At 42.7% G+C, this 14,381-nt stretch overlaps 1 protein-coding gene across 1 annotated transcript in view; it reads left to right on the top strand.

The window, feature by feature from the left end:
• ANKDD1B (ankyrin repeat and death domain containing 1B) overlaps positions 1-14,381 on the top strand; it is an 87,909-nt gene that overhangs the window by 1,660 nt on the left and 71,868 nt on the right. Inside the window, 2 exon segments of the mRNA XM_004703671.1 lie at positions 1,123-1,262; positions 11,182-11,285. Of these exon segments, the coding sequence (XP_004703728.1) occupies positions 1,123-1,262; positions 11,182-11,285 (244 nt within the window).

Raw genomic sequence — 14,381 nt, 5'->3', positions numbered from 1 at the left:
CTTTCTGAGCTGAAACCATAGGGAAGATGAAACCATTTTTTAGAATTCATAGGGATAGTGTTTATTCTAGGTAGAACAACAAAGAAGTTTAATGGCTCTGAAGCAAGACAGACTAGAGGACCAAGCACGCAGGAGAATTGTAGTGCTTGAGGTCAGAGAGATGGGTAGAGGCAGATCAAATGAGATCACATCTTAAGCTTGTATGTATTAGCATATTTAAAATTAATGTTATGGTTGAGAGTTAATCTGTTGAACTAATCTGCGAATAGAAAAATATCACCTGCAGTATGCTTTACAGCTTCTCATCTTGACCTACGCTCTCAGGGTAAAAGGAATTGAGCCCAACCAACACTATCCATAGTTCATGTCATCCACTGCTTTGGGGGTTCTTGCCTCACTTGCTAGAGTGGGGCAAGTAACACCACACAATTATCATCAGGTTATTGAACATAAAATAATGATGAATTTTCATTGATTTGAGGATTTCAACAAATTCACTACTTGGACTTATAATTTCAAAGTGATTTGTGTATCATAAATTACTTGGATACCAATTCAAACCATTTTATAGTTGGTATTGGATTTTCATGGGTAGTAGTCTGCTACCATTTCCACTGTTACTCTTTCTGTTTGGAGTCTGATTTCAAAATTTTAGCTATGCTCATACTGTTTTATATAAATATCTATAGATACATATTTTTTCATTTATCTATTACAATTTCCATATTGGTACATAGTCTGCTATTTCTGCAAATATTTAATGCAGTGAATTTTCTGTCAGTTTGGTCATGTCTCTATGATAAACATTAGACCAATATCATACATTTTTAAAGGTAAATTTGAAGTTCTATGCTGTGTTCTGAATACACTAAACATTTTGTCATATTTTTATCGATAACTTATAAAAACATTGTTTAAATTCAATACATCATATTTTGTGCTTGATACTTAGAAGAAAACAACAGGCATGTTTGACATTTCATAGTTTTTATTAAAATGGTACACATTTTATGGATAAAAGAATACATATTTTATATAGTATACATATGCAACGGAGACTTACTCAGCTATAAAGAGAAGGAACTGCATGGATGAACCTTAAAAACACTATGTCAACTCAAGTGAGCATGCACAAAAGGGCAAGGGAAGGAAGGACAGCCCGAGGGGCGCGGCGAGCCGGCCCTGGCAGCGCCTCTCCCGGATCCTGAAGCAGGAGGGCCCTCAGGAGGAGGAGGAGGAGACCAAGGCTGGACTTGAACTCTGTGAGTCCCAAGGACAAAGTCTTGGGAAATCAGGCGGTGGGTCGGGCTAGGGGCAAGGAGGTGCTCAGTGCACCAGCTCTGGGTACTGCGGGGACGGTCATGGGACAACTTGACTTGGGGTCCTGCACTGGCCTACCTGACACCACGCACCCCTGTTGCCTAAATTTCACATTTGGAATCCACACTCAATCAAATTTTGCTTCGTGTAACACACACACACACCATTGTGGGTGGAGGGAAACTCATACTTTTCCCACTGGCCAAGATTATTAAAGGAAAGATTAAGCCCTTCTACAAATAAGGAAAGAGTTAGTCTACCCTGTCTCCTATATTCTGACACATGCATGGATTGTTTGATTTTAAATAAGTCACTTAACCTTTCTGTATTTAGGGACTTCCCACCACCCTCCTCCCCCGCAGTTTGGGATGGATAATCTACACTTTGGGAATAAATTTGTAGCATAAACTGGGCACATTGTTGAAGAGTTCTCAAATATTGACAAGGATTGAAGTCCTACCAGAGCAAACCAACGGAGTTGGCTGACTGAAATGACCTCATTTCTAAAGAGCCATCAGGAGACAAGAGTTAGGCTCTCAAACTCACTTCCATCCAGTAGGTTCCAATTTGTAACCCAAGCATGACAGAGTAGATTTCCCTGAGGCTCACGAGCAGACAGCCTCATCTCTTTTTGGCCAATGTGGCTGGTGGATTTGAACCATCCACCTTGTAGTTAGCAGCCCAATGCTTAGCCCACTTCACCACCAGGATGCAATTAGTTCGTTCGTTCATTCATTCATTCTAGAAATAGCTTTAAGGGTTTACTGTTTGCCAGGCACTAAATGTGCAGATGCAGAGAGGACATGGCAGCTCCTAGGAACGTGATTGTGGAGCGCGCCGTACACATGCTAGTGGTGGGGGTGGTGGTAGACAATGAAACAAGTCAGCAAATAAGTGTCTAAAACCATCTGAGGAAGCAGTCAGTGCTGTGAGGGCTATGAAACGGTGATGGGACTGTGAGCAGACGTTAGGTTTGGTGGTTAAGTGAGAGCCGCTACTGACAGGAAGGAAGTCGCGCTAGAAAGTTCAGGAGGAACCGTGTTACAAGCAGCATCAGAGAGGCTGTGATCATGGTACAGGAAGAAAAGACTGACACTGTCCAGGATTTCATCCTGCTGGGCTCCACAATGAATGCTCACGGAAGCAGCACTAAGGGACACCAAAGGACGCATTGCACTGGGTAAATCTGCTGCACGAGACCTCTTCAAAGCGTCGAAAAGCAAGGACGTTACTTTGAGGACTAAGGTGCGCCTGACCCAAGCCATGGTCTTTTCAATGGCCTCATCGGAATGTGGAAGTTGGACATTGAATAAGGAAGCCTGACGAAGAATGGAAGCAGTTGAGCTACGGTGTTGGCTCAGAACAGTGAAGGCCCGTGGACTGCCAGCACCAACAAGGAGATCTGATTTTGAAGAAGTAGGCACTTTGGAGGCAAGGATGGAGAGACCTGGTCTCAAGTACTTAAGTCCTGTTGTCAGGAGAGACCCGTCCCTGTAGAAGGACGTCATGCTTGATAAAGTAGAGGGTCAGGGTAAAAGAGGAAGACCCTTAATGAACTGGATTGGCACGGTGGCTGCAACAATGGGCCCAAACATAACAATTAGGAGGACGGTGCAGGACTGGGTGGTGTTTCATTCTCTTGTATGTAGGGTCGCTATGAGTCCGAACCAACCTGAGGACGCCTGACACCAATAGCAACAGAGAATCCAAACTTGCTTCTGGACGTCAAAATTGCCATTTAGAGGCGAACTTAAAGATAGTAAGTTAAAAGTCATAATTTTCCACCAGGATTTGAATAAAAGCTGAGATGTTATCAAGTCAAGACCGTTCTCTCCTTTGTCCTCTCCCTCCCTCTCCCCCTCTTTTCCTAGAGAGTACAGACAATTATTCTGTGTGGAAAGCCAAATAATAGCAGCTATCATTTATAGAGCGGTTTCTGTGCTTAGGGATGGGAGTGGAACGGGGGCAGTTGGATCTAACAGGGATGAGGAAGGCAAGGAAGTTTGCATGGAAGTGATTTCAAGAATGGGTCATGGAAGCTACACTGGAGAAGGGGTGCACACAGGGTGACTAATAGGACACAGGGGTGACTGATAGGAAAACGTGGGAGGACAACGAGGTTGCAGACTTTCTGGGCCGAGAGAACTAGACAGAGTAGGTGCACTGAAGAGATGAGGGTTAGTTAGATAATAGTTAGATGATGGAATTCTTACCATGAAGATTACAGAAATGGTGCTGTTTTTTAAAAATATTTTTATTGGGAGCGCTTACAGATATTATAACAATCCATAATTCAATTAGATCAAGCATAATTGTACAATTATTGCCACCATCGTTTTCAAATCATTTTCTTCTTGAACTCTTTGATATCAATTCCCCTTTACTCCCTCCCTCCCCTCCCCTCCCCTATTCTTATATTTTTATTAATTATAATAATAATTTTTGGCCATATAATGGCAAGTTTTTATGTTAAGCCATGAGTATGACTTTGAAGTGGGTTGACTGAGATCAGGGGGAGGAAAAAATGATTCGAGGTAAGGGCGTTAGGAAGGTGAAACCAAAGTATTGGCTTTAGCATCTATGAAGATGATGATGTCACAGATTAGGAGTCGATTTCTTAAAACCAAACCATAGATTAGCTTAGCCAGTAAAGAAGGCCTACCCTGAGCATTGTGCTCTCTAAGATCTAGGTCTAAGGCAGCGGTTCTCAACCTTTGGGTCGCGACCCCTTTGGGGTATTTTCAATATTCTTTGCTAGCGCCACAATTCAAATGTAACAATTTTCCTTCAGTCTTCCTTATTCATTGTCCAACTTTCACATGTATTAAAGGCAGTTGAAAACACCATGGATTGGGTCAGGAGCACCTTACTCCTCAAAGAAACAGCGATGCTTTTCGATATTCTTTTTTTCCTTTCTAAAATTATTTTATTGGGGGCTCATACAACTCTTATCACAAGCCATTCATACATCAATTGTGTAAAGCACATTTGTACATTCGTTGCCCTCATCATTCTCAAAACATTTGCTCTCCACTTAAGCCCCTGGCATCAGCTTCTCATTTTACCTCCTCCCTCCCCGCTTCCCCCTCCCTCATGAACCCTTGATAATTTATAAATTATTATTTTTGTCTTATCTTACACTGTCCGACAGCTCCCTTCACCCACTTTTCTGTTGTCTGTCCCCCAGGGAGAAGGTCACATGTAGATCCCTATAATCAGTTCCCCCTTTCCACCCCATCCTCCCCAACCCTCCCAGTATCACCATTCTCATCACTGGTCCTGGAGGGATCATCCGCCCTGGATTCCCTATGTTTCCAGTTCCTATCTGTACCAGTGTTCTTCCTCTAGTCTAGCCGGAGTTGTAAGGTAGAATTGGGATCATGATAGTGGGGGGCGACGGGGAGGAAGCATTTAGGAACTAGAGGAGAGTTGTATATTTCATCATTGCTACACTGCACTCTGACTGGCTCGTTTCCTCTCTGCCACCCTTCCCTTTTTTTTTAGTATATGTGCTGCCGAAGCAAGCGCTCCGCGACCCTTCCATAAGGGGATGTCCAGTTGCCTACAGATGGGCTTTGTGTCCCCACTCCGCATTCCCCCTCATTAACAATGATATGATTTTTTGTTCTTTGATGCCTGAAACCTGATCCCTTTAACACCTCGTGATCACACAGGCTGGTGTGCTTCTTCCATGTGGGCTTTGTTGCTTCTGAACTAGATGGCCACTTGTTTACCTTCAAGCCTTTAAGACCCCAGACACTATATCTTTTGATAGCCGGGCTCCATCAGCTTTCTTCACCACATTTGCTTATGCACCCACTTTTGTCTTCAGCGATTGTGTCGGGAAAGTGAGAATCATGGAATGACAATTTAATAGAACAAAGTATTCTTGCATTGAGGGAGTACTTGCTTTTCAATATTCTAAAGAGGTCTTATGTAGCATTTACATAATCCAATACATCCTCTGACCTCTTGACTGCTGCTCCCATGAGCATTGATCATGGATACAAGGAAGACAAAATCCTTGACAACTTCAACTTTTTATCCATTTGTCATATTACCTATTGGACCTGTTGTGAGGATTTTGGTCTTCTTGACATAGAATCATAATTCTTTCTGAAGGTTGCAAAACTTGATCTTCAAGTTTTCCTCACTTTCAGCAAGCAAGGTTGTGTCATCTGCATGTGGCAGGTTCTTAATAAGCCTTCCTCCAGTCCTGATGACATACTCTTCTTCATATAAACCAGTTTTTCTGATGATTTGTTCAGCATACAGGTAGAATCAATATGGTGAGAGGATATAACTTGGATGCCTATCTTTCCTGTTTGAAACCATGAAGTATTCCCTTGTTGAGTTTGCACAGCTGTCTTTTGATGCATGTCTAAGTCCCTCATGAGCACAATCAGGTGTTCTGGAATTCCCATTCTTCTCAAGTTTATGCATAGTTTGTTATGATCCCCCAGAAGAATACTTCGGCATAGTCAATGAACTACAAGTAAGCATCTTTCTGGAATTCTCTGCTTTGAGCTAAGCTCTATCTGACATCAGCAATGATATCCCTTGTCCCAAGTCCTCTTCTGAATCTGGCCACAACTTCCGGCAGGTCCCTGTCAATGCACTGTTACAGTCATTGTTGGAGAATCATAAGCAAAATCTCCCTTGCATATGATATCAGTGATATTGTCCTATAGTTTGACCATTCTGTTGGGTCATCTTTCTTTGGAATGGGTACTAATATGGATCTCTTCTTGACTGTTGGCCAATTGGCTGTCTTCTAGATGTCTTGGCATAGATGAGTGAGTGCTTACAGTACTTCTTCAGCTTGTTGAAACATTTAGATTGATATTACATCAACTCCTGGAGTCTTGTTTTGGGCTGATGCTTTCACTGCAGCTTGAATGTCTTCCTTCAGCACCGTTGGTTCTTGTCCATATGCTACCTCCTGAAGTGGAATGTGGACTACAGTAGTGCTTTTTGTACAGTGACTGTGTATTATTTCCATCTTCTTTGATGGTTCCTGCAACATTCAATATTTTGCCCATAGAATCATTTCAGCTTGCATCTCCAGGCCTGAATTTTTTCTTGAGGTCTTTTAGTTTAAGACAGCTGAGAGTGTTCTTTCTTTTTTTTCATTTTCTAACTCTAGGTCTGTGCACATTTTATTATGATATTTGACTTTGTCTTCTTGAACTGCCCTTTGACATTTCCTATTTATCTCTTTTGCTTCATCCTTTCTTCCAGCTGCATTAGCTACTCTATGTGTGTATGGATTGGGATAACAGTTGTATGAGCCCCTAATAAAATGTTAAAAAAAAAAAAAGAAAAGGTTTCAGAGTCTCTTCTGACATCCACTTTGATCTTTTCTTTCTGTCCTTTCTGTTTAATGACCTTTTTGATTCTTCATGAATGATGATCTTGATGTCCTCCCAAAGTTTATCAGGTCTTCTGTCATTAGTGTTCAATGCCTCTAGTCTATTCTTGAGAAATTCTCAAAATTTTAGTAGGATAGAATCAAGGTTATATTTTGGCTCTTGTGGACTTGATTTAATGTTCTTCAGCTTCAACCTGAATTTTCATATGAGCAATTGATGGCCTGTTCCACAGTCAGCCTCTGGCCTGGTTGTAGTTGCTGATATTGAGTATGGTCTCTTCCCACAGATGTAGTCATCTGTGTATTCTATTGATCTCCGTGTATTCTATTTGGAGAAGTCCATATATGTTATAGGTAGGCTTATTTTGCCAACATAGCCAATGAACAAATGTGGGATTAATTGAAGGGTGGAGAGATAAATGGCTCAGTGAGCCTCGCCTTTCTGGTCTCTTACTCTTTGATCATCAGACCAGTTCTGTGACTCAATTTGCAAGCTACACTACCTGTGGGACACCTAACCCATGGACTGTGTCGCTGTAACTTGAGGCTCCTTCAAGACCTACTTTGCCACACTATTGGAACTTACATCTCTTGAGCTGGAGACTGTTGGACCCTGTGATCTGGCTGACTATTAGAGACATGCCTTGCTGTTTGCTGCCTGTGGCCGGATAGCCTGAATTTCTCTACAGAGGACTACCCGGCGGCCCTCAAGACTTGAAGGACTTGAAGGACAGTGTCTCACAACAGTCTCACGGGAGTGAGTTGCTCTGAGCCATTTTGTACTGCTTTATAGATTAATGAACTGTTTATTTCTTATGTTATCTATCTAGCTAGCTATATAAATATCTATAAAATTATTAGCGTCCTGGTTTTGTTTCTCTAGAGAACCCTGTCTAGCATAATATATATAGTCACGCTCTGTGTTGTTGAAAATAGGTATTTGCTATGAACAAGTCATTGGTCTTGCAAAATTCTGTCATGTGATCTCCAGCTTCATTTCTATCACCAAGTCCATATTTTGCAACTTCTGTTCCTTCCTCTTTGTTCACAGCTTTTGCATTCTAATCACCAATAATTAGCAATGCACCTTTTTTTGTTTGTTTGTTTGTTTGTTTGGGATCTTGGTTTTTTTCTTCTGCCTTTTTTAATTATTAAATCATTTTATTGGGGGCTTGTACAACTCTTATCACAATCTATACATGTATCCATTGTGTCAAGCACATTTCTACATTTGTTGCCATCATCATTCTCAAAACATTTGCTTTCTACTTGAACCCTTGGTATTAGCTCCTCATTTTTCCCCCTCCCACCCCACTTCCTCATCCCTCATGAACCCCTAATAATTTATACATTATTATTATTTTGTCATATCTTACACTGTCTGACACCTCCTTTCACCCACTTTTCTGTTGTCCATCCCCCAGGGTGGAGGTTATATGTAGATCCTTGGAATTGGTTCCCCCTTTCCACTCCATCCTTCCTCCACCCTCCTGGTATAGCCACTCTCACCACTGGTCCTGAAGGGATCATCTGTCCTGAATTCCCTGTGTTTCCGGTTCATATCTGTACCAGTGTACATCCTCTGGTCTAGCCAGATTTGTAAAGTAGAATTGGGATTATGATAGTGGCAGGGGGTGGGGCAGGGGAGAAAGCATTTAGGAACTAGAGGAAAGTTGTATGTCTCATTGTTGCTACCCTGCACCCTGACTGGCTCATCTCCTTCCCACGACTCTTCTGTAAAGGGATGTCCAGTTGCCTACATATGGGTCTTGGGTCCCCAATCTGCACTCCTCCTCATTCACAATGATTTGATTTTGTGTTCTTTGATGCCTGATACCTGATCCCTTTGACACGTGATCACACAGGTTGGTGTGCTTCTTGCATATGGGCTTTGTTGCTTCTGAGCTAGATGGCTGCTTATTTACCTTCAAGCCTTTAAGACCCCAGACGCTATATCTTTTGATAGCCGAGCACCATCAGCTTTCTTCACCACATTTGCTTAGGCACTCATTTGTCTTCAGCGATCATGTCAGGAAGGTGAGCACACAATATGACTTTTATTGTTTAATACCTGGTAACTGATCCCTTCAGCACCTTGTGATCACACAGGCTGGTGTGCTTCTTCCATGTGGGCTTCGTTGCTTCTTTTTTGGGGGGAGGGGAGCTTTGTTGCTTCTGAACTAGATGGCTGCTTGTTAACCTTCAGGTCTTTAAGACCCCAGACTTAGCAATGCGTCTTGATTGCACTTTTGATCAATGTCTTCCTAAGTCATTAGTAGAAAGCTTCAATTTCTTCATCACTAGCTTTTTGTGATTGTTGCATAAATTTGAATAAAAGTTGTATTGATTGGATTTCCCTGAAGGCTGACTGATATAATCCTATCACAGATGGCATTGTACTTCAAGAGTGATTTTGTGTGGGTGAGGGGAGACATTGGTCAGTGTAAGACATGAAAAAAATAATAATAATTTATAAATTATCAAGGGTTTGTGAGGAAGGGAGGGTGGGAGAGGGGGAAATGATACCAAGTGTTCAAGTGGAAAGAAAATGTTCTGAAAATGATGATGGCAACAAATGTACATATGGATGGATGATGGATTGTGATAAGAGCTGTATGAGCCCCCAATAAACTATTTTAAAAATAGAGTGATTTTGCAACATCCTTTTTGACAATGGATGCCATGCCATTCCTCCCGATTGTGTTATTTTGGCATAGTAAACCATAGGATTTTCTGATTCAACATGTCCAACACTAGTCCATATCTGCTACCGATGCCTAGGATATCAATCTTTATGCATTCCATTTAATTTTTGATGACTTCCAATTTTCCTGGAGTTGTACTTCATGCTTTCCAATTTCTGATCCTCAGCCAATTTTTGCAGCTGTTTCTTTTTACTTTGTGTCCTGCCCCACCAGCAAGTGAAGATCCCGAAGGCGCCACTCCCGCAGACTTTGCTTCACTCATGCAACCAGGTCAACACCACTGTCAATCATTTTGAGTTCCCTCCGGTCCGAGGGGCCCAGCCTCTGGCGCAATCTCAGACAGTGTTCTGCTTCTATTCATTAGGCCTTCAGTATCTGACAATGTGTTTGAGCTATGCATAAGGTTTTCAGCGACTCTTTCCTACAAGAGGGCAGCCAATTCCTTCTTTGTGCTTTGTTTAAAAACTCCACTGAAACCTGTTCACTTTGGGTGACGCTGCTGGCATTTGAAATGCCAGTGACGTAACTTTCAGCATCACAGCAACAGCACCACAAACTGACAGACAAGTGGTGGAATCTACCTGGCTTAGTTCTTTCTGATTCTACCTAGGCTTAGTTCTGACCTTATTCCTAGTGTTGGGGTGTCCCCTGAGAGTCCTTTTGCTCCCTCCCCTACATAATTAAAGAAAACCTTCTAAATCCTGGTTCTTCTCTAGGCTAGCTAATAAATTCTGCTCTTTGCCATGTATGTTTATGTGAGAAATTATGTTTGTGTGTTGTGGAAGGCTGGCAGTTCAAACCTATCAGGAGAAAGATGAGGCTGTCTGCTCAGTAAAGATTTACAGTCTCAGAACCTCTATATAGGGTTCCGATGGGTTGAAACTAAGTCAACAGCAGTGGGTTTTGGTGCTTACTGTATGTGTATGGTTGATTGAATTGTGTCCTTCCCCAAATTTGTGTTGAAGCCGTAACCACCAGTTCCTGTGACTAAGACTTTGTTTGGAAATAGGCTCTGGGAAGGGGTAATCTGTTAAAGAACATGTTAAATAGCATGACATCATACTGGAGTAGACAAGGTCGTAGAAGCAACAGAGAAATGTGTGGGTCTATCAGAAGCCAGAGGAGACAAGGACAGGTGTCCCCTTAACATAGACAGAGATCATGGCTCTGCCAACACCTGGATCCGGACGTTTAGCCTCCAACACTATGAGACAATCGATTTCGAAGTCCCCCTCCCCCACCAGTCTGTGGTATTTCGTCATGGCAGCATTCAGGGGTGAATGCAGCGGGAAACTGCCTTAATCTCCATCAGTAGAAATGAGAATAAGACGTGTTCTCCCCTTTTAGCTTTTGTGTGAATCGTAAGGTTTTGTTCCTGTAGGTCTGGCATCTGCCCAGCGTGCTTCAGATAATTTTATCTTGGTAAACTTGTGTGAAGCTTATGGGCTCCGCCCTGTTTAATCTCGCACGATACCTCTTAAAAACAATGTGCCTGGGAAGTCCACGGCTGCCCTCTGACCTCCTGGAGTCAAAGTCTACATGACCGACTTCAGGGTGGTCCTTGTACGGACTTCTGAACATTCAGTACTAAGATAATTTGGAATTTTGATACCACGGTTTTATAAATGATGGAAGCAAACTCACCATCTGTCCTCAGTGCTGAAGGTGGAAACCCAAGGCTGTTGTTGCAAGACTTGCAAATTCCAGAGGGTGACCATGGGCGCTTCGCTGGCTCTCTGCCCCTTCAGTGCCTTCACTCATGGTTGCTTGCTTGCTTCCTTTCAGTGCTGCCAAACGAGAGAAGCTTTCAGAATGCTGCTCAGAGCAATACTCTGGACCTCATGGAGAAGCTTTACGAAAAGAAGGTTAATATTAATGCTGCCAACAATGTGAGTAGGAGCTGAAAATATGACCAGCGGTTTCTTCAAGTGGTGGCTCGGGCTTATATCATTCAGATGGAAAAATAAAAATAAAAATGATCGTGCTAGGTGAGATGAGGGAAGTCTGTCTCCTTTAGGGGTGCTGAAAGGTAAGCTCCAGCAATGGGCTGGGCTTTGGGTGCTCTCGTTGATCTTATCACAGGGAACGTGCACAACATTCTTGATGCACATCTGTGCAAAGTGTGGGTGGGCAGTCACGCGGACCGACGGCCAGGCTTATGGATCTGGACTTGGTCCTGGATGGTTGCCTGGGTCCCTTTGGTCTCACACACTCTGGAAAGGCAGAGCTATCTTTTGCCACACGCTCTAGCTGGTTTTCTCTCCTGGGATGCCCTCTGTGGTTGGGTTGTTTTCCAAATTGAAATGCAAAGGAAAACACACATTTTCATTTTCATTCAACTGCTTTTTAAAATAATAGGCTGTTCCTGAAAGCTGTTCTTTCCCTGCTGGGTCTTCAGCAGCGACTGTTGAGGGCGAGGCAGGGAGGTGGTGGTGGTGGCCCATCCATCATCAGAAATATGGCTTTCGTGCTGTTTGGTTTTCCTGCCAGCACCTCTGTTGTTGCTGCGCGCCATCAACTCCATTCCGACTCCCAGCAAACCCTGTGGGTTAGAGGAGACCTGCCTGGGAGGACTTCCGAGGCTGAGCTATGTATGGAGCAGCTTGTCAGGCCTTCTCCCCAGCAGAACCACTGGTGGGTTTGAACTACCAACTATCCAGCTAGCAGCCAAGGGCTCAACCACTGCACCAGTAGGGCTCCTGGCAGCCCCTCCAGGCAGAGGTGATGACAATGAACAGTTCGGAGCTGGGGCAATTGCTTTGGATGCTGTGTGGAAGGAATCAAGGTGAGGATGGCAGAGGTGGATACTGTGGTGCTAGCTAAATAAAGCAGCAGCTCAGGGCCCCTCACTTGCATAGGGGCTTTTCCAGAAGCAATGTGTTCCCATGGTTACGTGAGTTTGCAAGATTTGCTCAAGTAAGGGATTTTTAACTGCAATCAGTTAAGCCTGCTGTTGTTGGCTTTAAAGGTTTCCCAAACTGCCTAAACTCCAGGTTTCACAAAACCTAGCTCTGTCTCAGGCATTGGAATGAAAGAAACCAAAGTGGTGGCGTCAGAGTCCCAGGCAGCGTCTGCAACGGAAGATGCTTCACTCTGGTCTGTGTGTCTGCAAGAGTGTCTGTCCTTGTATATGTATATTCCGTACATGTGTGTGTCTGGTGTGTTATGAATCTCTGTAGTATTCACACTCCACAGACGTTCTAGAAGGATAGCATAGTGGGAAAATTTTGCTGCAAAACAGTTTCAAGAACAGCCGCAAAAGGGGAGGGGGAGGATAAAGAGAAGGAAGGAAGAGAAAATAAGCAAGGATAATAGCTATGTGTTGAGAGCAGGTTGACAAGAGAAACAAATCTAGGGCATTCATACATGTGTAAATGAGAGTTTTATATCAAAGAGCAATTGTATATTGAGAAAACATCCAAGCCCAGTCCAGATCAAGTCTGTAAGTCTGATATTAGTCCATATGCCCAATACCAGTCCATAATACCCTCTTCAGGCTCACGTTGCCACTTGCAATTATGCTGAATGCAGTAAAATCACAGGCTGGTGTATGAAAACGCTTTTGGATCCAATGGCAGTGGAAGCGTCAAAGGGCTGTCTCCACAGGTCTCCACCGCATGGCTCGCTCAGGTCTCAGCATAGCTCCACGTGGCTTGTCCACAGGAAGACGAAGGCAGAGAGAGAGTGTGTGGCCCACCTCCAGGGAGAAAGAGAGGAAGTTCCCACAATCCCCATGAGAAGACCACACCCACACAGAGGCATCATTGGCTGTGACCTGATTGACAGGCTAGACTCCACCCCTTCCCTCATAATACCCTCAGGTTGACCCCAGATTATGTAACTACCACAAGCTACATATTTAAAAATATATTTATGGGTACACATCTCTACAGATTATTGTGGCCATGGAAAAATAGCTATTAAATAAGAGGAGTGAAGCATTAATCATTTTTCCAAGTAGCAGGAACTAGATTTTCCAAGTTACTATTATTATAATCTTTAAAGATAGTTTTCACATGCAACTTTCTGGTATGCTTTCATTTTAAAGCTCTTGGAAAGATTGTACAACCAAGACACTAACAGTCACTATGACAAATGATTATAAATTCTTTAGCAATTGTATTATATTTTCAGTGACATCTGTTTTATCTTGTTGAAAGCAAGTTGTTGACATGGTGACAAGTATCTTAAAATCTGTGATGAAAGAGATGGGGGGAAATGTGAGTAGTTTTATTGAAAGCGTAGGTAGAAGACTATCTAAACCCAGGCTTGATATCCAACAACAGACGGAGTAAAGAGCATCCAGGCTTTGTCAAACTTACCACTAGTTTCACTAGTAAGGAATCATATATTTGAGAAACGATGTACAAATGCGCTTTACACAATTAATGTGTGTATGGATTGGGATAACAGTTGTATGAGCCCCTAATAAAATGTTAAAAAAAAAAAAAGGTTTACACTTTCAGAGAGAAAAAAAAAGGAATCATATATTTAATTTAAACAATTCCCATGTTTTTGTGATGACTTATTTATGAAAATATAGAATAACAAATCTGTGTCCAAGTGCCTTCTTTAGGAGAAAAAGCCATCTAGGGTAAAGGAACTAGGAACATGTGTATTACAGACAAGGCTTCCATGGTCACAAATGCATCCAATGGTTTCTGAGCGGCCCTGGAGTACTATTGTAGTTTCCTTGAACTAAACGATAGTGCTCTGTAGCTTTCTCTCTGTGTCTGTAGATCTGTCTTCCCCTCTTTTTTTTCTTTCAAAAGTAACATATTTGTCCATTTTAACTGTACCTACAGTCCAAAAGCTTATAGAAGAAAGTCGTGAATAAACATCTAGGAAAATGATTGCTCTGTCTTGTTTTTGTGCATGTTGTTGTCTCCCCAGGTCTGTCTGGATAGGACAGGCTGGATGAACAATCTGGAGGAGAAAACAATGGGACTGACAATTCCGGGGGGACATGGGAGAGGGGGAGGTGG

Source organism: Echinops telfairi, unplaced genomic scaffold (genome assembly GCF_000313985.2).
Source record: "Echinops telfairi isolate 266 unplaced genomic scaffold, ASM31398v2 ScPeMD7_7469;HRSCAF=8507_1, whole genome shotgun sequence".
Lineage (NCBI taxonomy): Eukaryota > Metazoa > Chordata > Mammalia > Afrosoricida > Tenrecidae > Echinops > Echinops telfairi.
Note: the sequence above shows the minus strand (reverse complement) of the source record. Positions and strands in the feature narration are given on the sequence as shown.